Source organism: Molothrus ater, chromosome 1, assembly GCF_012460135.2.
Source record: "Molothrus ater isolate BHLD 08-10-18 breed brown headed cowbird chromosome 1, BPBGC_Mater_1.1, whole genome shotgun sequence".
In the NCBI taxonomy this organism is placed as follows: Eukaryota; Metazoa; Chordata; class Aves; order Passeriformes; family Icteridae; genus Molothrus; species Molothrus ater.
In genome coordinates, this window is record NC_050478.2 from 16,564,553 (window position 1) to 16,589,685 (window position 25,133).

Here is a 25,133-nt window from a genome sequence, read left to right on the forward strand (position 1 = left end):
AGTGAACAAGGAGAGGAAAATTTCTTTCTAAGCAAAAGTTTGGATGATGAAAAACAAAAGTTTCTCATTTCTCAGTTACTTTAATTATTGTGCTGATAATCCATCTTGGAAATATTAATTTTTATTGAAACATCTAGTTCTGCCATAAAAATCTCAGAAATACTAATATTTTTTGTATAAAAAGAAAAGCCACATGAGCAACTGGTTCCTGGAAAATAGTTTTTGTAGCTCAAGCAGACATTCCCAGAAGCTAGGGGCTGGGAGGAAAGCACAAATGAGAACTCAGTATTCTCAGAGAAATTTTCTCTGATAATTAGATTATATACAGGTTAGATCTAGCTTGATATACCACATAGAACTGTCAGGGTATATCAGAAGATGTATTAAAAGAAGATGCAGTATTTGTTAAGTGTGAAGAATCCCCTAAGTTTTAAACAAAAAAAAAAACCAAAACCCCAAACCCTTGAAAATTATTCCAGCACTGAGGAAAAAATCCTGTTCTGAAAGATGAACTTCTGAGGTTTAGCACACATGTCTTTGTAGGATTGGACCATCAAGATTTTAAAAACCATAGTTTTGATTCTCAGTATCAAAAGTTCTATGAAGAATGGGGGAAGTATTAATATAAGTGTCAAGTCAAATTTCTGTTAATTTATTTCTTAATTACAAGTTAGAATCTAACATTGTGCTGTGGAAATGTACTAGAACTATGGTTCTGACATCGGGAAAATGCAGTGTATTAGGCCTGAGCTGAATATAGAACTGCTCAGGGTAAACTCTCTAAAGGCTCATATTTAGTGAAAAGTAAGGGCCATCCTTTGGTTCAGAGAGGTGGAGGAAGGTCTGGTACAATACTACTCTAGCTATTGTTAACACAGCAGGGAAAAGTGCTGGAAGTCAGGATAGCACATTAATTTCCAGTCTTCTTGTTAATTTTCAGCTGTTTGTAGGTGTTGCATCTACATGTCAAGTTTAAAAAAACCCTCAAACTACTCAGAAGGTTCTTAGACCTTTCAGGTTCTTAAACCAATTCTTTCTGAATTGTAGAAATGTAGTTTGAAAGGTAGAGTAAGAAATTAGACTGTATGTCACACTTAGAAAAATTGCTTGGAATGGATATTCCTGTATTGAGATTTCTTCAGCAAGATGATTTACACACAGAAATTAAAACTTGTGCTTCAATTATAATAATACTTTAATTATAAAATTATAATTATAAAATATATTGGTAACATACTGAAAATACCAACTTTGGATTTATTGCTATCTTTTAGATTTCAGGAATATAAAACCGTAGAAACTTTGGTAACATTGCTGACTGATCAGCCTGAAGAGGTCCTTATAAATGTCATTGGAGCACTGGGAGAATGTTGCCAAGAGGAAGAAAATCGAGGCACCATCCGCAGATCTGGTGGAATTGCACCTATGGTGACGTTACTGACTGCAACTCATCCAGCTCTGCTTGTGAATGTCAACAAAGCAGTGGGAGGGTGTGCAATGGAACCTGAAAATATGGCGTAAGTTATTAATATTCACAGCATTTTAAATATTGAAAAACAGTTCAGTTATTCTGGTGTAAATATAGTCAATTCTAATCTGATTGAAAATATTTTTTGCTTCTTGCTTTTTACAGAACTGTTACTTACATTCTACTGAAAATTTGCTATAGATAAAAATTATTAAGGAAATACATAGAATGTAAAGTTTTGTACTTTGAGAAAAATGAGAGAAACCTTTAGTAGATTGATTTTTTGTGTAAGTTGAAATTCAAAGTTGCAAACCACCATTTTAAAGTGCTGCATGATAGGTCCATGTTCTGCTCTCTCTTTTTACTTCTGTTCTTAAGTCATTAAAAATAGCCAAAATTAGAGAAAGTTATTCTAAAATGAAATGTACACATTTACTGTCATGAAAATAAACTCAATTTTTTGGTAGTAGAGTATTAGTTCTATTGTATATCTCTTTTGTCCCTCTCCATCATTCCTTTTGTGAACTCAGACAGTTTTGGACCCTTTTCTCCCCTCTTACTCCTTTGTAAAATCAAAGGAAAAGACAGCATTTGATTTTGTGATGTAGATTTGTACAAATTACGAAGATTGTTGAGTTTTATGATGAAGTGTTTCAGTTAAATGTTGAGGCCGGCATTTGCTGCGCTTACTGTTCTCTTACAAGGATATTTACCTCAAGATTCTCAGCATATTTCCCTCCTTATACATAAAGGAGGTCAGAAAGAGAGTTTTATTAAGCTCCTCCTGTTCTGATTTGCATAATTCACTTGATATTCATATAGCAGTGCAGGGAATTCTTTTCCTGAATAAGGCTTTTGTTTTCATGCTTTGGCTGGCACCCAGTGGCAAAAGGCTGGATGGTACACAACCGTAAACATGGGTTGTATGAGCAGTTAGCCATGTAGCATAAAAGTATAAATAAATGAAATCATTTTAATGACATTTCTCACTAAAAACCAGCCTTTAGCATAATATATTAACCTAAGAGAATTAGCATTGCAAATACTGAGCAACTTAAATGCCAATAAACATGAACTGATATTTATAAAACCTCAGACATACTCCAGTACTGTCACTTGTAGTATCCAGTATGGACAGCTTCATACTGGAATGTGTTCAGTATAAGCATAAAAAAAAATTCAAGTTGCTGCTGAAAATTGTGATAGAACAGAGTCTGGCTTGTCTTTGAGAAGGAGAAAGTACAGGTTTGGGACAAAATTTATATTATAGAGTTTGTAAAGAGTGAACAAAGGAATTTCGTAGATATAAAACATTCTCTGTTGAAGTTCTCAACTTTAGAACTGTTTTTAAAAGTATTTCAAAACATTAGCAAGTAAGCAAGATCTTAAATAAGTGTGACTATACTTTTTGGTACTACAAAAAAAGTTACACAAAATTTATTAGCATGACTGTGCCATGTACCTGATGTATTGTGCTAGCTATGCTTGTAGTACTAGAAGAGAGAATGCTGCTAGATTTTTACCAAAGCATGATTCATCCAAGTGTGAATAAATTCAGCGAAATTTTAAAAAATAATGCTTAGTTAAAACATTGACAACAGTGTAACTGCTAATATGTCTAAAGTATTTCCTTGATTGAGTGCTATGCCTCTCACAGGGCACTTACAAGCAACCTCCCCTCCCACCACTGACCCCCACCTCTCTCTCAAAAAAAAAACAAGAAAAAGAAAAAAAGTATGTCCATTCCTCTCCCTTCTCCTCCTCTCAGATCAGTACAGCAGAAGTTGAAATTGTATCTCCTCATCCAAAGTGCTCTCCTTTTGGGGAAGAACAAGTCACCAAAGACATGAAATACATACACACACACACAGACACACACACACACACAGACACACAGAGTCTGTAGTATGACTCTTTCTGTTTACAAAATTGGGGCCTAAAACAATAAATAGCCTTTTTAGAAACTACTGTGGAGGTCAGTCTCTTTCTGTAAATATTTTCTGAAGTTCTTTATCAAAAAGACACATCTTAACAAGGGTATGGAAATGTGCCAAGATTACCTTCTAGAAAGAAGCCAAGGAAAGCCACTGGCAGCCTGCACATAAGTACAGGTGATGAGACCTTTCTATTGCAGCAGGTTGATGCTTAGGTGTTCATGCTCTTTCAGATTCATACAGCTGGATCCTTATTACATTTCTTATCTCATAATCACTCATTTCTCAGAATGGTTTGACAGGTTCTAGGTAATCAGTTCTCTACTGTCTTTTTCCTACCAAATTTGGCTGGCAGGTCTGTGCTACAGACAGGCTGTGTTTACAGTGTAACTTTTTTTAGTTTGGCCTTTTAGAAACTTTTAAAATTATGATGATTTTCCTGGATTCTGCTATCATTGACTTTCATACATAGTAAAATTTAAGCCTTCTTAAGAATTGAGATTTTTCAGATATATTCTTGCATTTCATTAGCTCCAAGTGTGTTTGACAAAGTGTGGCTTAGGGATTAAATATTCAATTTAGCAGTCTTCTACTTTGATTGTGCTTATCTTTGCAGCAGTAGGTATGTAAAGACCATACAGACCAAGAGTGGAGCTCACATAATTTCTGTAAATGAATCAGATATATAAGGAAGAGGGAGGTTGTGATTAATATAAGAAATAAATCATCATTATGGACTAGAAAAAGCTGAGAATATTCAATGAAGCGGTGCAGTTAAATTCTGAGGGAAATACTGTGCTGTTATTTTATGTTCTGTGGAAGAAGCTTGCACTGACAAAGAGAGACTAATAGACAGGCATAGGTGAATGTACATCTTCTATATGTCTTTTAAATATTCTATTTCTGCCATGTTTCCTAGTTGACACTGTGGCTCTTACAACTACTGAATGGAAGGTACACTAGTGTTACTTTTATGCACTAATCCTTTACTTCAGGGCAACTTGAAGGAATTACATGATTCTTACTGACTCTATTGAGCTATTTAAAATAAAAAAAGAGCAGCCAGCTTCTCTCACAGCCAAAAATGATTTGACTTATCTAAAAAACCCAACATAATTATGTGACTTCCTTACGCTTATGTAGACAGCATGAAGCTGTTCTCCATACTTGGTCTGCTGTACCACAACTGACAGAGATGTTGAGGAACCTTTTTGAGGAACTTTTTGTAAGTTACTAACTTTCTTTAACTAAAAACAAAGGACTAGTGCATACTCTTTAACTGACACTAGCTTTTCATTTGCCCTTTCCATTTGAAAATCCATAGACTGCATCGCTGGCATTCAAGACTGAAGATTGTTTTAGCCAAGCAGATGGAGTTTGAGTCATTGGTATATAATACTATTTATCAAAGCAGTCAGCAGCAACCAGTGAAAGTTTTAAGAAAAATGCTAAATTGTGGTTTCAGAAAAGATGAGATTACATTCTGACAGAGTTAAACCCTGTAATCTTACCAGTGAGCACAATACAGTGTCAGTATAACTTTGTTTATTTACATTTGTATTTGTGGTCTAAATTGGCAGGCAATTAAACTGAAGTTCTCAAAGTTCTGGTAAGTAACATTTTAGCAGAGAAAGATGATAGATATGACAAACAGATGTCTGGGCTGTGTGTATACATGTGTGTTTAAGCAATTTATGTTGAAATTTTTACTGGAAATGTTCAATATTATGTTTAACTTAAAGGAAAGGTATTATTTCAGATTAATAGTCTTGCTAATTTCAGATATATTTTAAAAAGCAAAGTAAATTTCTAGAATTGCAAGCCACATCTTGCTCATAATGTTCAATGATATATTGATAACGAGATTCTTAAATAATGTAAAAAGTCTTCATTAAGCAACTTTTGCCTGTGAACACAGAACAAAAGTAATTTTAAAAAATTATCTTAAGTTGACCAATCTGCATTGGACAAATAGCAAATACCAATTCACTGTAACCTAAAAATTGCAGTAATCTCTGAATGGTTTTAATTGCATTAAAATTATTTGCCCATAAGACCTATTCTATGTACACCATACATATGTTCTGTGTTGGAAGCAGGAAGATGTTTTGGTCCTACACCTTGCAGCTGCCTTTTGGTAGGAGTGATGATGCCAGCTGAAAATATCCCTTCACCTCTGCTCTGATCATGTCTGGCCAGCACAGGAGCACATGACAGGAGTGCCTCTTCACCCAGTTCTAACTGCCATTGCAATTTCTTTTGGTTATTTTGAGGAGCAGAATAATATTCTAAATTATATCATTATAACTACTATATTATATAATCACTATATTATATATTCACTTTATTATAAATTAAAATTCTGAATTATATCTATTCTAAATATCTATCTATTATATCAGTGATCAAACAAGATCAGTCTGTGACAGAGAGCTTTGAATTAGAGGATGTGGCCCAGTTTTATTGTGAGATGCCTTGGCTATGCTAGGGGAACAACAGTTCAGAACCTGGGCTCTTGCTTTTGAACTCCACATATTCATATATTGTTATGTATTTACAATGAAGGACCAAGTGGCTTATAACAAAGTTTACATTTCTACTGTGAGTGAGTTTCACGCCTGTTAAGATTTTAACTATTAATTGTGTTCTGTACATGATACACATTAAATACACACATACATACATACATACAAAAGCAGATCAACTATTCCATAAAGCATTTGAATATTAAAGTATTAAATATTAAGACTTTTATATCAACTAAATATTGTATTATTGCAACTTTTATGAGATTCCATTCAGCTTTCAAATAAAATGCTTTGCATTTTTATTAAAAAACCTGTCTTTTAACAGTCCCTTGAGTGGTTACTTGCTCCAAATTTTAGTGTAGGTTAATTTTATCAACAGAATATCAACAAATTATAATAATATAAATTACTTAAGTGACTGAAGCCACAGAGTGAATAATGTGCTAACTATGGATGAATACAGAATTGAATGCCAACCAGAGTAATTTTTATGTTACATTTGCTTGTATTTATTGTGGTAAGAAGCTTTATTACTTCATCCTGCTAAGAATATTATAATACATTGTGGGAAGAAAATTGGATACAAAAACTATATAAAAAAGCAAATTATAATGTTGTTTAGTATTATGCCATCAAAGCTAGAATTTTCAAGATTACAGGTCTATTTTCCTCTCTTTATTTTTGTAAAGAAAACTGAATGTGTATTTTTTGTCAGCTTCAAATAGGAGTTTTTACATAGGAAGGAAGTTAATGTCTAAGCACTTTTATAGAGGAAATATTTTTCAGGACCATTTATTTTAGTGTTCCCTTTGCTGTAAAGGCAAATGCACTCATTCAGCCCCCATTTTCTTCATCTGCTGGATTGTGTAGTGAAACCATGGGAAGATTAAAAAATTGAACTTTTTAGCACTGCTTTCTAGACTGGCAAATGTATGTTCTCAGAGAAATGAAAATAAGATTTGTTCTTGCATGGTGATTACACAATTACAATTCTTCCAGAATGAGAATTTAAGAGCATCATTCCTGTATGTAGAGGTATTTATATTTGTGTTAGTCTGCTGTAACTGCAAGTAATCAGTGATGAATAATGCGATTTGGAGGTTTTATTGTTTTGTTTCTACCATTTCCTAGTATGATTTGATGCATGTTGAATGGTCAGAGAACTATGCTTTCACATAGTCTGAGCTGGGTTCTGTTGATCTGAGACAGCTGGTCTTTCCAGCCTTTAAGCAGAAGGCAAAACTCTTCTTCAGCAAATTAGTGATAGAGGGAGGCTAGTTTACCTTGAAATACTGAAGACCAGAAAACTGAAAAGAAAATGAAAGTAAGCTTCCAATTGAAAAGGAAGCTTTAAAAGAAATAGAAAGATAAATCAAGCCTAGGGGGTGTTTTTTTAAGTGTGGTGGAAAAAGCAGAGTTCAGCATTTGGCTCCTATCTTTTGATTTTTATATACTTGTTGGAGCTGGGTCATTTATATTTAGGCCCTCTTGGGAGGAAGTACCTCATGTTGGTAAATGATCAGTACTCTGCTTGACTAGAGGAAAGATTCATGGGTTCTTTTTAATTAATTCCAATATAGGAAAAAAATTCCTTGTACTTTCTGAAATGACAGGAGAGTAATGTTAAAATTGCTTAAAAGTGTTTGGGGTTTGGAGGGACTTAAAAGTTTGTTTTGAAGCTTTTACTGAAGTTATCATTACTATGTCAAGATATATGTGTAATTGTGTAGTTTATGCTCCTATTGTTTTATTTTGTTGTCTTAAGACTTCTGAATTTGTCCTTTGATGATTTTCTTGCAATTGATTTGGAGCTGAGTGAATAAAATAAGCTGTACTGAAACTGGCAGATCTTTAAAAACTTAGGGTTTTTAGCTTAACCATAGCTTTTTTCAAAAAGTATTATTTTCAAAAACATAGTTGTTTAAACAGTTTGCATAAAAATCTTATGAATAAAGTCCTTGCTTATTTTAGACAGACTTCATGTCCTTATTTATTTTTTCTGCTTCAAATGATGATAGAATTACACACAAAGTTAATTTTATAGCTAGTTTTAAAATTTCCTGGCAAAGCATATATAGTGAACACAAATGAGATGCTTTACCTGCTGTTTTTTAAGCTCTCTTAAAAATGTGTTTTGAATTCTCTTGCATTTACAATAAAAGCTAGAAACACATTATATGCAATGGAATTTTTTACTTTTGAGGTTAGACAATGAAGGTGAGCTTACTTCTCTTCAGCTCATCTGCTTTGAGCTTAACACAATTTTTTTGTAAAAAGGCATGTTGGTAAAGGCTAGGAAGTTTTGTCTGAGCTTCCTTTCCATTTAGGGTATTCATTGGAACTTAATGTGAGGTTATGATCCCCAAGCCTGATCGATACATAAACATAACCCAGATACTGTAGAGATGATTTTGATGCTGATTCATTTCTCAGTTAGTCATGAAGATACTTTGATTATAGTATGGTTAAATAGTTATAACATAGTGTTCAGTGTTGGTCTTGTTAGGAAGGAACATATGGGAAACAAGTTACACATTATTCATGCCCTACAAAGGATGCTCTGTAGTGTGACCATTTTAATTTCTAATGCTTGATTAGAAACATAGTTTTTTAAAATATGTCATAGAGCAAGGTAAATACATTAAGCATAGACTGAATAAAAAGTTAAGTACATAGTTTTGGGCATAAATATTTGTTTTGGAAAGTATTTGTTACTATATGAAAGAAGCCAGTATGCTCAAACTCAGATTTCACTTTGCATGTAGATCATTAAAAAGTCACATGCTTGTTTTCACATTTATGAGTTCTGGTTATAATGTAGCTTACTTTATCTTCTATAAGTACTCTGAATGACAGTGCTGGAAAAAAATAAACAACATTAATGAGATTTAGTTAGAAAAGATTCTGTCTTTACATCAGTTATTGGCACCCATCTGTTAGAGTGGGCACTGTTTGTTGAGTATGTTGATGGCGATTAGCTGACAATAAAACACAAGTATTTGCATAAAGCAAAACAGTATGTCAGAATGATGCCAGTGTTTCTTAGAGCAGTGTTCCAAACAAACTGATATAATTTGAGATTCAACATTGTATACTCCATAATTAATGTTCCCTTTTTTGGTCTGTTTCTGTAATAGGATAATTGACAGTCTAGATGGAGTCCGCTTGCTATGGTCATTGTTGAAAAATCCTAACCCAGATGTTCAAGCAAGTGCAGCTTGGGCTCTTTGTCCTTGTGTTGAAAATGCTAAGGTAAGAAAGCATTTAAAGTAACAGTTTTGTTATATATATACTCATATAATTTTTATATTTGAATAATTTCCAGCAATACTTTGCTGCTTGCTACTTACACTCTCTTTATTTTATTCTGTTAACTGCTTAAAAAACATGTGTATTTACTTTTCAAAATTGGATAGTCCTCCATTTAACACCCATTATATAATCTGTTTTGCCTTTACAGTGTTTTCTGTATTGACAAATATATTTTAGTAACTTATCAGTACCTAAGCTTACTGTTCCAAATAAAGCATGATGAAAATCTGACAATGCTGAAAACAGAAAGCTTCTACTCACAGGCTATGAATAGCATCGGTAGTTCTAGTTGTTCTCCACTGTGGTCTACTTCAGCTGTGCTCTCAAGAGACCATCATTTGGTTTTAGAGCATATTTTAGACTCAGTGCCAATGTAATCTTCAGGTTTTCTGCTCAGACTGCCAACAAAAAGTGCCAGTTGTGAATAGTGGTGGTTGTGCAGGTCAGTTGTGTACAGAAGACTGAGCTATTCATTTAATTCATGTCAGTTTCCAAATAGAGATAAAATAGTGAGGATAAACTGCAAGTCATCTCTCTGAATTCCTAGTATTAACATATGATAAAATAAATGGGCAAGGTTTTCTTTCCCATTAGAATTTTCCTAGAGTACTAACTTTATACCTTAATCCTTGTACTGTACTAGCTTCCATTTCTGTTTTGCCTCTATATTTAATGCAACATTTGCATCTTTTCTCTACTATACAAAAAATATATATCCTTCTACACAGGATTAGAGATTCTGACTATGTAAAGAACAGTAATTCCTACGAAGTGCAAGATATCTGTGGCATCCTTTGCAGGCAGTTTCCTGTTTGGGATTGAGCACTGTGTGGCTGCTACTAATTTATGTAGATGATTCAATGATACAGATATATAGATATATGGATTTATAGTGAGAAAAATTGGTGTTGTTTTTTATAACTTAAGCATTTTTTATTTCTTCCCAATGATTTCTACAATGGCAGCTTGCTTGTCATTTTCCACACATGCTGATTATTCTGAATTATCTTTTCATCCTTTTTTTTTCTAAATGTGCACTCTAGTGCAGTATAGTTTTTTGGTGCCTAATGGTGCAGTGTAAACATCTCTCCTCTGTAAAGATACGAATACAAACTGCCTCTCTCTTGAACAATATTGCTATAACTGAATGTTAAAATACTATTTGATCTTAGTACTGAGGTAATACTTCCTATGTGTAAGACTCTGCAACTTGTAGTGCCAGAGTAGAACTGCACATTGGTAGAACTTCCACTAAAAGCACTTTTTCAGAAACTAAGGGAATAGAGGAGAACTACTGAAATTATGCATTACATGGATTTTTTCTTCATTTTTTCCCTGGGGTGTTTGATGAGTGCAAGCTATGTACACCCTTAGTGTAGCTATTCTCCTTTCATCTCTCTTGGCTGCCTGCCCTAATGCTAATCTGTGATCCCACAAAGAGTTCTTTGTGTGATACTGAGGCCAAGTGGCTCCCTGAAACAAACCTACAATAATACCCTTTCCGCTGACGCTGAATAGAAAGAAATATGTATAAAGCAGCAACTGCAGCCACACTGAGGAAGTACAGCAACTATTTCTATCTAAAGAGAATTTGGGTTTTTTTTGTTCAAAGTAATATTATTCAACAATTTTCACGATCTTCCAAGGAGCAGTTTGGTTTATGCAGTGCTTGATTCAAAAGCAGTAATAAGTACATGACTTTAAAGGGTTATGTGTGTTCTGGCCTTTCTAAGCCTGTACTTGGGACTGCAAACTGTGTTTCAAATAGCTGTGAGAATGGAGTCCATTTTCTTTTTGTGTTCTTTTGTGGAAGCTATAATGGTTCTCTTCTGTGTTGTGGAGGTTCACAGAAGAAATTGAATTTGTTAGTAGTATCGTAAACAAATTTCTATAACAAGTTACTGCAGCATCCATTTTTCTGCACAGATATTTTCATTTTACTACCAACTTAAAGATTATTTTCTGTATTTTAAAAATCTTAGAAGCTAATCAAACATTCTGATAGGGTAGTTATTTTGAAGTATGTGATTACATGTTTCTTTTTCATGCTTACTCTCACCATAATCTGTTTAAGAGTACTTCCCATAGAATAGAAATTTATCAGTATGTTGTAGCTAAGGGATATAGTTTGTTACAAAGGAATTAAAAGAATTATCTTAATAGAAGCAGATTCTTATAAATTAGTTCCTTACTTCCTAAAGGAAAAGTTACTACTGCAGGCACACTGCTAGTAGCAAAGTGTAAGTGCACTGTCCAAGAAATACAAATGATTATGAAAAATGAGTAAGAGAAGTCTACTCAACTCTGTTGATGTTGGAACAGCAATATTTGGTTATGATGCTTCTTTGAAAAACAGTACTTGTAATGTTCTCCCAACATACATCAGCCCAAACATAAACATTTGGAGAAATTCTACAAAGATGTAGTTTGGGCTATTATAAAAATCACCCAAATGCATTGTGCCAATAAAAGGAACACTGCCAGCTTGAGTCTGTATGAAAATTCCTATTTCCTCACAGAGGAACTTTCTACTAGAATCTTTAAATAAATTAAAAGAAAAAAAAAGAAAAGGGAAAAAAGTTCTAGCAGTTATTTTCTGTCCTCATATTTAGTAGAGTTTTGGGTGCAAACATTAAAATGCAAATGGCAATATCAGGCATCGTGTTTTTCTGTCCCATGTGCCTGCATATAAACTTTCAACTTGCAATTTTAGCCTTGCTATAGCTACAACTGTGAGGCTTTCTCAAAGAACTTCATTAAGCCATTTATGTATAGAGTTCTCGTGGTTTCAGCTAGGGTAGAGTTAATTATTTCTCAGTAGCTGTTACAGTGCTGTGTTTTGTCTGTCAAAATAATTTAAGTAAAGAGTCAGAGACTGGAGTTTTGAAAGGCAAGAGAGAGAAAATTACTCTGTTTTCTTAAAATTTACCTGTGGGATGACATCTCACCTTTTTCTGATATACTGTGGTTTCAGTTCCATAGGAGACTATCATGGGTGTGATGAAAGATGAGACATCTAAAGTTGTCTGTGTATTTATTTCATAAGAGGAAAGAGAATGCTCATGCTGACACCAAAAAACCCCAAAACAAAACCAGGTTTAAGAGGGAAGGGTCATGAAATGGGTATGTGTAAAAGTTGATTAGTGTTCAGTCCTGCAGCAGTATTATATAATGAGGAAGTGAGTTTTGCAACCAACCAGCCTAGAGTTAACCTATGGGTAGAAAATATGCTGCTGATGACCTATTTTTACATAGATTTTCCTTGTTATGGAAAGTTTAACATAACCATATGTATAAAACCACAGAGAGCATTTCTTTTCTAAGAATAACAAAGAAATGTAGTTGAAGTTGGAAATTCTTCTAATATTTAAAAAATAGTAAAACCATTTGCTGTTTTAAATACATTAAGATGCTTTATTTGCGCATCTTACTAATTTAAAACTGTAGTGTATAAAGATAATTGTGCTCCATACTGCACACTGTTGTCCCTTTGTTTTAAATTTTAAATATTTTACTTAAGTACTACCAATGCATTTTTGGTTTTGTACCATTCTTGGGTTAAGCCTTAAATGTCAAAATTCCCTGCTTGTGTATGCACAGTGTTTTCCAGTTTCTTTGTTTGCCTTGCTGTGCTTCTTGCAATTTTAGACAGAAACCTTGGTTCAAAATTAGTGTTCTTACTGCTCTCTTTCCATTTTTCTATTTGTTTTCTCTAGATATTAGAATTTTTTACATCTATCCTACCTGCTTCTCTGTATTTGCTCTCATTTTATGCAGTTTTTACTCCCTAGTATCTGGATTTAGATCTTCCAAATTTTTAAGCATTTTTTATTAACCAAGCATCAAATGCATACCATTAGAGAGACAAAAAGGAATTTTTTGCTTGCCTCTGAAGCCTTTCAGAGAACCAGGGTCCTCAGAGATTTAGGAAGTCCAGGAATCCAGACCTGGCTTGGTGAATCCATAAGTAACTTCTGTGCTTGCAGGGTACATACAGACCCAGCTCATCCAATGACTCTTGACACTGGCTGCCTTGTTTAGTGAACTGACTCTCAGGAGTTATTTGGGCCTCCTACAGACATGTTGGAGATCCTTGCCCTGAGGTCTTTAATGTCTACAAATCTAGGAGTCCAGTTTCCGTAAAACACATAATGTGGAAGCTGGGAAGCAAAGGGTGTAGCCTGTACCTCCCTCACACGGGAGACTTGGGCCCTAAGTTCCATGCAAAGCAGCTGCCTGAGAGCTTGGAGACCACAAGAAGCCAAAAAGCTTAGGAGCTCCTGGAGACCTGGATTTCCAGCTGTTTGGCAGCCCATCAGGCAAGAAGTCAAGTCAAGGATTCTATGGAAACTAGAAGCCAAGCAGCCTGGCAGGCTACTCATCAGCCATCTGGCTGACAAGAGAAAAGATGAAGAGACATGTTGGTTATTTAGCCTGCCTTTCTGCCTGGTTTCTGTCAAAACTTTTCAAGAAGTCATTGTGTTCTTATGGAAGGTTTTGATTCCATTCCATTCGCATTTTTTGATGGAATGCTGTTCCACTGGAAAATATTTGACCAGCTTTTCTTGTAGCCTGGTTTATTAACAGCTACACATGCTAGTCAACAGCTAGTTGTGTAGCTTCTTTAATTTTAAATCTGATTCACTAATTGGATTTTGAAAATCTAGAAAATATTTAAACCCCATCCTCCTCTAATTTTTTTCCTCCCTTCTTTGTTTTTCCTTTTTCTTAATGTCACTCTTTTCCTCTTTTCTTTATGCTCTTACTTGCCACTGGGAGCTCTGTAGGTCTTAAAGCAAGAAAAGAGCATGGAGATCATTGTTTCATTTGCTGCATAATATATACCAGAAGATTTCAAGCAATCATTTTGTCAAGTGATGAAACTTTTGACTGAACTAAAACATATTTTATACTTCATGCTGCTTGTTTGGATTCTCAGTGGTCTGTAATGATGAGTGGTACAACATGATATGATTGCCTTCTTATATCCCACTCTATTTCTGGAACCATGCCAGACATGCAAAGACAAACAATAACTGTTTTAGCAACTTCTTTGTGTTGTCACTGACTTGATCCTCAAAACATTCTAATATTGCTGTCTGCACTTCTACAATATTAAATTACATATCAGTGATGACTGTCTCATAAACATATTAATGATTATAAGAAGTTTGCTTAGACATGTTTGAATTCAATTAAATACAAAACCAATTGAAATAATGTTTTTTTCCAGTTATTCAGTGTTACTTGTTTCTCATACATCCATTTGTCAAATGGTCCTCAAAATAATCTAACATAATTGAGACAACTGTGGCATCAAAGGACTTTGATATTCATTGTTTCATTGCTTATGTGGGGAAAAAATAAAGGATTTTGGCCATTACCCAGTACTGAACTTCAGGTATAATCTGCCAGGCTGAAAAGTAAGAAAAACAACATACAGGACTACTAAAAGTTGTATTAGTGACTAGGTAGACATTTTCCCCCTGACATTTTTAGAGACTCTTCATTGCATGCATTCTTGGGCTGTATGCTTGGATAATTGACTTCACTTTGGTATCTTGAAAGTGTCAAGAGCAATACAGTTGCCCAAGTGTGCGATGATCAAATCCCTGAAGAGAGAGAAGAAATTCTGAAGAGGAATTCTACTATTACAGCCTATAGAGTAGCATTGGAACCATGTCAAAGCAACTCTGCTGTTGTTTTCCCAACACATTGCATTTTCTCACAGAAAAAAAGTTGAGATGTAGGGAAGTAGTTTCATCTTCTTCTGTTCTGCAACTGTGGAAGCCTCCATAACTGTATAGACAGGAATAAAATTAGCCTTAAAATATAACGCAATTTGATCAATATTACCATTGAGTTATTTAATAAGAACAATGACTAGAAACTTCCTTATATAAATTTTGCTTTCCTTTTTCACTAAGCAGCTGTAATATAGAACTTCTTTCCATTTCTTTATTTTGAACTTTAAATTGGTTTGTGCACTAGAATGAGAAACTATTCAGTTGGGAATAGCAAATGGAAAGGAAAAGCTTCCTTCATTAAAGAAAATTTAGTTTAAAGGTGACTCTTGATAACTAAAGTTTGTTTGCCCAGCCATACCATCACTTATTTGGGTAAAAGTGATTCAATTTGTCAAATTAGCTTTGACTCCTTAAACTTTTTAAGGTGTCTTGAGAGTGAAATATCTTTAGCAGAGAAATTTTGTCTTTCAGGTGGAATATATTTTAAAGATAAACACAATGTATTTTTGCAATAACGCGTTTTGCTTTAAATCTTTCAAATAGAGAAAGCAGTTTTCACTTTGGAAGATATAAGGAGGGAATTATGTTAAGAAAGAAGCCAGTAGTTCTTCTACAATTCCTGTATGTCTCAATTTAAGGCTGATGAACTTTATTTATCACTGAAAATAAACACAAAAAACATAGAATATGACAATGAGAAAATGCAAAAATCCCAAATGTTCTCCTTGTATAAGTACCACAAAGATCAAGTCCTGCAAATACCATAATAGTTTCTGCTCTTGATTAGAAAAACTGCAAAGCTGGTCTGTCTCAGTATTTTTGCTCTTGGCTGAAGCCAGTACAGAAATAAGTGAAAAGGGAAAGTTAACTGAATCTTGTTAATAGTCATGCTGGCCAGCAAGGTACAGCAAGTATGTAGTAAGAGTAGGGGGATGAGGCTTTTAGTAACACAGCAGGTAACTTTTCTGGCCTCAGCATCTATGTCAGATAGGTGTGTTTTTACTGCTTGAGATTGCAAACTCCTCCCCTTGAATCCAATTTTAAAATAGTATTTCTCATACTTTCTGAGGATAAAAGCTTCGCTCTCCACTAGAAGATGTGGTCACATGAAGTCATGAAAGATTCTGTTACCTCTTCCTTTCTTCTTTAGCCACTTCAAACATAATTTAACAATCCATGTTTTTTCATGTGTCACCTCAGGTTAAATGTTGCATTAAAAGTATATTAATGATGAAGATACAAAATTAAGATATCTCCTGTTAATATAACAGCTTCTTCCCCCTTTCAGTTTCTTTTTAACATTTTTCTGACTTCTTTAGATGTCTTTGTGTTTGGCCTCTTACTTTGTTCAGCTCAGGAAATATTGTTAAAACAGAGGCATTCAGCTTATTCTTACCATGTGCATACAGATATATACAATAAAATTATCTGGTGAATTGATTGTCAGTGATTTTATAAATGTTTTTCTCTATGAAGACAGTTTCTTAGGCTTTATTCTTAACATTTCTTTTCCTAACTTATTCTACCTGAATAGCCTTGTTAGGACAACCAATAAATAAGATTTTGTTACAGTTGGTAAGGAACTAGGTCACATGGCTAAAGCATAGTACAGGTAAATATGAAAGCTAAACACACACCTATAGCTGGAAATTACAAACGCTTTGGGTTGTCCAACAAAGTAAGTTGTTTGTTAATTAATTTAGAAGGTGAAATTTAAAGATTGCCTTTTTTGTAATTGAAACAGAAAGTAAAGAAGTTTTTCCAAAGAGATGTTATATATTCTTTTTTCTCTTACATTAATAAAAGCAGTGTAGATGAAAATGCCTGAGACCATTTGAAAACTAAAATCACAGAAGTTACTTTACACTATGAGCAATATCTGATCATTAATGCAGAGAACATAGATGCAGAAGAATTCAGTAGTAGCCTCTGCAATTACAGGCACAACTTCATATAAATTCTTTTTGAAATTTTGAGGTATGGCAATTGAATAAAATAAATACACATATTTCATTTTAGAAATATATTGTACAAAGCAAGTGTGTGGTTTTGCTTAAACAATACAAAAACATTGTCTTTGTTGTTTAAGTTTCTCCAAAAAAGAGAAATCTTGTACATAACATAATGGACTTTAAAGCTCTCATTTTGGTCCTTCTTTCCGCTCATTGTTCTTCAAATTTCTTGCTGTTTTGCTTTTCTCTTTGTCTTGCACAGACCACCAGACTACACCCACAATCACATTTGGGAAACTTCCCTGACATGTGGTTTCTGCAGTTTCCCTCTGCTTTTCATCACTGGTAGAAAGCTCTGTCCTTGTGTTTACTTGGTTTCACAGATGATTATTGAAACTCTTTTCTTTTTCTTACTGCTGAATTGTTTATATGTTATTCCATGACTTTAGTGGGATGTGCTCCAGTGCAAAATGTGGAAAGTATAAGCTTGTCAGAAGAGAAATTCAACAAATAGGGCTATAATCACCAGGAAAGAAAATATGTACAGGTAGAAAAATATAAAATGTTGGTATTGATTCATTAAGATGAGATAAAAGCTATTTTGTCTCTTCACGGAGTATCTTTCAACATCAGGAATATGGAGGTATCTGAACTGTGCAGAAGCACAGAATTGTGTTCAGGGCCCTTTCAAATCTTAGACCTTGTACTGTAGCATTTACCTGTTGAACAGAAGCCTTTCTCATCTGTTGAGGCTATATTTATACACAAGGTAATGCTGTAGTGACCTTCAAAGTTAGGAAATAAATATAAAATATTTCATTTCCTTTTCTCCTCCCATGTCTGGTAATTTAACTTCTAGCCCCTGAATACATGTAGGTAAGAAAGCTTTCTCAGTAACCCATTACGTATCGCCTTGGGTTGAATTTTAAAATTTCAAGACAAACATGAAAACTGATATGACCAAACTGTTTTAATTCAGGTGATTGTCTGTAGATGCATTACATTGTGGTATGCATACACTAGCAATCATAGAGGAACATTGATGCTGGTTATATCCATGGGAAACCCTCTGTAAGCCCACCTGCCTCTACATTCAGCTCACATGGTAATAAAATGGCAGAGCATTGCCCCTCCTTCTCTTTCTCAGCTGCTGTTCTGAGCCACAAACCTGTATTGTCCTTCTTCTGAATTTACATTCTATTTTAAATTCTGTAAGGACCTCTGTTATGTGTTTGTTTTGGGGGTTTTTAGGACTTTTGCATGAAGTTTACTTTTGGATGCTGCCCTTTTTCCACATGCTGTGGTTTCTGTTTTTTACCCTTACACAGTTTGGCTTTAAGCTTTCCCTTCCAGTCTCAAGATTTGTTCTGGCTCTGGCAAAAAATGTTTCGTTCCCAATGGGCCTGCCCACTGCTTTTGCTTTCTGTGAGAAGGAAACATCACAGCTAAGAGTTCTGTTTGACATTTAGTCCAAGAACTAAAAAAAAAGATGAAACTGCAGCGTCTTATGAAATCTTCATTTACCAAGTCCGTGATTTGATGGATTTGCTCAGCAAAGCTGACACAATACAGTTGGACCCTACTCTGTTCATAAATCAGCCCCCCAAAAGAAATAAATATAATCAAAAATGATTGGTCTTCAGGGTCACTCCCTAGCCCTAGGAAAGTTCATGTAATCCATGTTTGCACTTACATGAAGTCCAAAGGCTTTCAGGAGAGTGTCTAGTAGTTTTTATTCAAAATTCTCCTAGTGGCCTGTTGAAAGAAACAAATAAAAGCAATTCCACTTACAGACTTTTCTTTCTATCCCTGCACATTTATCACCACTGAGGAGCACAAGCTGAAATATATCCTATGAAGTTACTGCCAGCCATTTGACTGCTTGACTCTTGTTCCAATGTAATTACAGTTTGACACCAGACTGTGCAATGCCACCTTCAGATGTGCCACCATAACATCACTTCAAGAAGTCTGTACTCAGGAAATTTCTAAACCAGAGAGAATACTTTCATACTGAATAACCCTTAATGGATTTTCTTTTTTTCTTTGAATTTGCCTAACATGCAAATTTTTTGAGAGCCACTGCAATCCTGTTTCAAGGACTTACAACTTCTCAACTGTACATTGTTTAAAAGCAACTTTGATTCTGAACATGCCACCTACTGATTTTATCTGATGATTCCAGTTCTTCTAGAAGAGAGATCCTGGTGTGCCCTTTCCACTCTACTCAAGGTTCTATATATCTATATCACACTGCTCCTTCTTTTTCTTTTATTACCTTGAGTGTTGTGGTTGGTTAGTCATTCCTTCTGCAGAACAGTTCCCTACCAGTGACTAGTCTTCTTGTCTTTCTATAAACCTTTTTTAACGTTATGATAACTTTTTGAAAAATGGACCAAATCTGCCCACTGTATTCAAGATCCAGGCACACTGTTTCTATTTCATTTTTATGGGTAAACTTAGACATTTTCCAGGGTAGTTTTTGTGTCCTTTATTCACATTTTACATTGATTTTTCATACTCTGAGGTACACCACGGTTCTCCCACAGTTGCTGTCATGACTTGTGTAACTTTCCATCTTAAATATTCCTGAATACTCATTGGCATTGATACAAGAAAATAATATTGTCATTCCTTTGTCTTAGTTGTCAGACTAAATGTAGGAAACAGGAGACACTTTGAGAGCCTAAAGTGTCTGTTGCTGTGTTAGATGCCCTGAGGTATGCAAGGCACCCATCTGGCCCCTTTGATACTACTGATAAGTGAGACTTGCACCCTTCTAAAATGACAGCTGGAGATTTTTATACCCTGAGGTATGAAAAATGATAAATACCTTTATTTAGGCATTGAATTTCTGCCTGTATGGTGGTATATAAAATAGTCTAACTCTCATATGTCAATCAAAAGAGCTCCAAGTTCCAAGTAGCCATATTTCTTGGTGAAGGCAACACAGCAATAGCTGCAGTTTTGAATAAATATGTCATGCCAATCTCTTTTTTAAACATTTGCATATAAATACTGATTGAATATTTTAAAACTGTGTTTCTTTTGATTCTCATTTAGAATTCTGGGGAAATGGTTCGATCATTTGTTGGCGGCTTGGAACTGATAGTCAATTTGCTAAAATCAAAGGATAAAGAAGTTTTAACAAGTGTCTGTGCAGCCATTGCAAACATAGCTAAAGATCAAGAAAACTTAGCTGTTATGACAGATCATGGAGTTGTCCCTTTGTTGTCCAAGCTAGCAAACACAGTAAGTAACATCTAAAGATATCATCAAAAGCGTTGGAGTTTCTTACTTCAGACTGCATTATGCCCAACTGAAGGGTCATGACAAGAGCAGTAGATTTTGCAGCAGTTAAAAGGAAGAGCTGTAGCATCATTCCTCTGTGGGACATATATTGGACATCAAAACAGTCTGTGTCTGCTACTAAAATTGGTTTGGAAGATGAGCTTCATTTTAATAGTTACTGTTGCAGAATATTGCTTTTGAGTGGTGCAGCTGCTATATGAGAACAGCACAAAGGGTTGAGAAAACAATTAATCCGAACACGCGGAAGAATCTCGCTGATGGGGCTATATTTTACATTTTATTGCTATCTTATCTAATTTCCAGTCAGTCTAAAAGTACATTTGAAATAATATAAAAATTCACAGCACTTGCTATAAAAAGAATATTAAGGGACTTTAATAGCTCTATGCCTTACAGCTCTCTCCAGTTTTAATTGTACTGCAATTAAATTGGGATGTCTTAAAGATGTGTGGGAATACAATTTTGCTTTCCAATGAATTTTTTGTTGTGTGTTGACTTTAATTTGTTATATTTTTACCTTCTTCAGAACAATAACAAGTTAAGACGTCACTTAGCAGAGGCCATTGCCCACTGTTGCATGTGGGGCAGCAACAGAGTTGCCTTTGGAGAGGCCAAGGCTGTGGCTCCTTTAGCACGTTACTTGAAGTCAAAGGATCCATTAGTTCATAGAGCTACAGCTCAGGCTTTATATCAGCTTTCAGAGGATCCCAACAACTGTGTCATCATGCATGAAAATGGAGTGGTGAAGGTGAGGTGGAAGCTTTTTCTTATTTGGGGCTAAAACTATTGAAGAGGTTTGGCATGGTTTAAAAAAAACATCTTTAATTTGAAATAATTATTGAATACTGCTGTGTACCTCAAATTTTCTAAACTTTATCCTAAAAATGTTTGGCTAATTAGTAAATTAGGAAACAGGATTTTGGTGTCAAAAATACTACAGCTAGGTGGGTTTTGAGAATGGAAGTATGATGTGGACATTCACTTTTAGAGTACTCAACTCTGACCTAGGCTGGTAGTGGCATGACATCAGCATTTTGTCGTTCTCAAGTGACATTTGCTAAAGAAGTTGAGTTATCTTAATGGATGGTTGTTTAACATGGCAGTAAGCCACCTAGGCATTGAGTGTAACTGGATTTGGGGACAAATTAAGATACCATAATACAAAGGCTTAGTTTACCTAGAGCTGTTTTGGTGAATTCTGAATTTACTTATAAAATTCTTATTTTAGGAGTTAAGCATAATCACATTCTGCAAAGATCTTAGAACAAAATTTTCTTTCAAAAAGATTTTTTAAGCAAAGTTTTGTCTCACTAGTTGAAATCAGAAGAGTTACTCCTTTGGCACAGGAGAGATGAGCATTATGGCTTTAGAGATGGAGACATTAGGAGTTCTCAATTTTCATAAATTCCCTGAAAGATTCACTGTATGTAGACCTTTCATTTTACTTGATGTTCAGGTAAATGTATTTGCAGTAAGAGTTGACTTATAATGCAGTGTTACTATTAATGTTGATTTATGACTGCATTTATGATAGTGTACTTCATTGTGAGCAGTTTCAGTTCTGGCACAGTTAATGGTCTGAATTACCATATGTTCATCTGTGCGCTGTTGGCCTTAAAGGATCCACTGGTCAAAAATACTTAAATATTCAGTTTAAGGTCCAATACTTGAACTTACTCTAATCTAAGCTACCCTTTCAGCACTGGAGAGTAACACCTTACTATCACAGTCATATATATTGGAATATATCCTTTACTACAGCATTGGCATTTGTTGACTTTTAAATCTTGCTTCTCTATCTGTTTAACTGGCACAATCCATTTTCTGAGCTCCTATCATCTATTTTCTTTCAATTTATTATGGAGATTTCAGGTTTCATAAGTTGCAGCACACTGATTCTGATGGTGCACTTTTGGAGTAATTCCACCTCACTCTAGGTTCACTTTATTTTTCAGTCCTAGTTAAAGTGTTAATAAACACTTTAAATAAAAAGCATTAATTTGTACTTCCAGATAAATAGGGATGTACAGAAAAATATAACAAATTTTTAATGTTTTTTATTATTCACAATATTCTGAATTTTCCAGATGTGATCATCCAAGTGCTTTTTTTCTGTGTTGCCAGAGCTGAGCAGATCATGGAGCAAATCAACACATGCACCATGGCATCTCAGGGCACAGATGACCAATCCACCAACACTTAAGAGCTTGACTCACTTGCTGGCACTATTGGAATTGCCATCAAGAACCAGTAACTGGAGTTTCAGAAAGGCTGAATAGGCATTCCCAGATGGCAAGGAGAGTGGGTGGAGATTTAATTGCAGAAATGCACGAGTCAGAAGGCTGGGTCTTGCCTGGCCTGTTCAGTTGGTCTGCACAACATGGGCAAGACAGTAGTTGCAGCACTCTGTTGGAACCCTGGATGCAGAGAATTTTAAACTTTCTGTGCTGAAAGGCACAGACTCGCAAGAGAGCACTGCATTTAACCTGAGGCTGTGGAGAAGGCTTCCAAAATTGATTAATAGCACTGGGATTACGGGTGTGTAGTTGGTTAGAAGTGTGTAATATCACAGGGTGGAAAACTTCTAAGTTTGGGGTTTTAGAATATAGTAATAAATATGAAGCAAGATGGAGGTTTTAGCAGAGGCATGTTGCTCTTCTTCTTTACTTTCTTCTTCCTTCTTCATGGGTTTTGGTGTTATTTTGTAATTGGACAGAAACATCCGCATTGTGGGCTTCGAGAGATCAGTTATTGGGTTAAAAGGGAAAATAATCTAGGTGTAATTGGATACTTTAGCCTTAAAAGACCTTGTAATAAGAGATAGTTAGCTATTTTGTGCCTTGATAATGAAAGACTTCAGAACTCATGGCTATGTGGCTGTAGCATTGATAAGAAACAGTAAACACCTGAGTCTGAACACGAACTATCATCTGGAGTGCCTTCAATCCTGACACCAACAGAGGTAGAAAAAACAAGCAGACAACCCACAGCACTCTGTCTGTGCTGGTGGATATCTTTGCTCAGTGCTTCACAGTAATGACAGAATGCCTGGGTGTTTCCATTCTTCTAGCCTCTCCAGTGAGTAGTTGACTGAAAGCATACTTTGTATTTATATAGAGGTTGTTATGTACAGGTTATTCCAGGACCAATCATATTTTTTCTAGGAAACTTATTTGGATTTGTTTGATTTTTTTTTTTCATCTTTTACCAGATATCTGGTGTTTCAGTGATCATGTACAGTTGGATTAATGTCTCAGCCTCTATAGTTGTGACTGGATTGCCTAATTCCAGGTGTTCTTCAGCACATGTTCACGTGCTGTGTTCACATACAAAGAATGTGTGATGCTTCAGGGAAACATTTAGCCTGTGTGAATGACACAGTTGCTGAGTACTTTAACAGTTGGTCAGAGACTCTCAAAGCATTAGATTTTCTGACCATTCCCTATTCAATGTATATATACATGTTTTTGTCCAGGAAACCAGTAATAAAATTATAAACAGAAAATAATTCCAATCAGAGTGTTGTATTTCACATTTTGCTACTGCTTCAAACATTATTTGCAAATCACAAAACAACAGTGAGAGAGAACCAGTGTTGGATATTTTCACCTATTTGGAACTGCACTCAATATACGTTCAATTTTGTCAAGTGAGTCTAAATGATAAAAATCTTGGAAAGTCACTGGTGTATGTCAGCTGCCATGTGAAATTCTGAGGGGACAAACAGGGATTTTGGAGGAAGTTTAGAAAGGCAGTTTATGAAGTTATTCTTTTATGTTCAGTTCCACAATCAATGTTATGGACTGGGAATGGAACAATGGTTATGACCTGTGACAGGTGAACAAATGCTTTCTTTCTACCAAACACCAGAGGTCAGATGAATAAATGCTTTCTTTCTACCAAACACCAGAACATATTTCCTCTTTCTCAAGTAAAAATTCATGGCTGTGCTGGAAAACAGATTTTTCATTTTCAATGATGCAGTAACATCAGTGCTGTAACAATGCAGTAACATGCATTTGCATTTTTAAAGATGACATGACAGTAAGAGAAATTGATAGACATCAGAGTAAGGAACAGGTATCAATTTGAATTCAAGATTGGAGACAGCCATCCAGAAGCCAAGGAAGAAGAGAAATCTGGTGAGGGTTTGGCAGTTTACAGCTGAGATAAGCAGGAATATCAGGCAACATTCTTTATACTTGGAGTCTGTGACGAGAGGAGAGAGAGAGAAGAGAAGAGAAGAGAAGAGAAGAGAAGAGAAGAGAAGAGAAGAGAAGAGAAGAGAAGAGAAGAGAAGAGAAGAGAAGAGAAGAGAAGAGAAGAGAAGAGAAGAGAAGAGAAGAGAGAGAAGAGAGAAAAGAGAAATAGGAAAGTTCACAGGCAACAGAAAACAGCACCAAGCCATCACCACTGTTTCCATTCACAGAAATAGCAGAACATTTCCCTTAAAACTATTGCAGAGAAACAATGATGTCCACCTATATTTGCCTGCTGCTGAAACTTTAGAGCATTCATGAAAACCGAGTCTAACTGTGAGCTAAAGAGTACAGGTTTGTTACAAGGGAGGCCCTTGTAAGACAAATTGTAAAAAGACTGAGGAGGAAATGGGAGACTATGGAAGTGCAGTTACTTTAGCAATGAAAAGATGAGTGTAAACGTGTTTTAAAGGAAGAAGTAAAGTCAGAAGATGCCAAAAAGTATTTAAATAATTTTCCTACAGACCATGTCAAGATAATACAGTGCTACAGTCACTCTTTTTCTTGCTGATGTTGGCAAGGTCTAGATTTGGATTGTTTCTGAAGTAAGTTAGTGAGGATGGGGATCTAATAGGACAGGCACCCATGATACTGCTCATACTATACCTTCTAAAAGACTTC

The 25,133-nt window shown here is 35.1% G+C and overlaps 1 protein-coding gene across 3 annotated transcripts in view; it reads left to right on the plus strand.

Annotated features, from left to right (window-relative positions):
• ODAD2 (outer dynein arm docking complex subunit 2) overlaps positions 1 to 25,133 on the plus strand; it is a 68,995-nt gene that overhangs the window by 25,273 nt on the left and 18,589 nt on the right. For all 3 annotated transcript variants that reach the window (XM_054515334.1, XM_054515329.1, XM_036395339.1), the window contains exons 10-13: positions 1,275 to 1,517; positions 9,068 to 9,182; positions 20,005 to 20,193; positions 20,780 to 21,001. In XM_054515334.1, the coding sequence (XP_054371309.1) occupies positions 1,275 to 1,517; positions 9,068 to 9,182; positions 20,005 to 20,193; positions 20,780 to 21,001 (769 nt within the window). The remainder of the gene's footprint in view (positions 1 to 1,274; positions 1,518 to 9,067; positions 9,183 to 20,004; positions 20,194 to 20,779; positions 21,002 to 25,133) is intronic.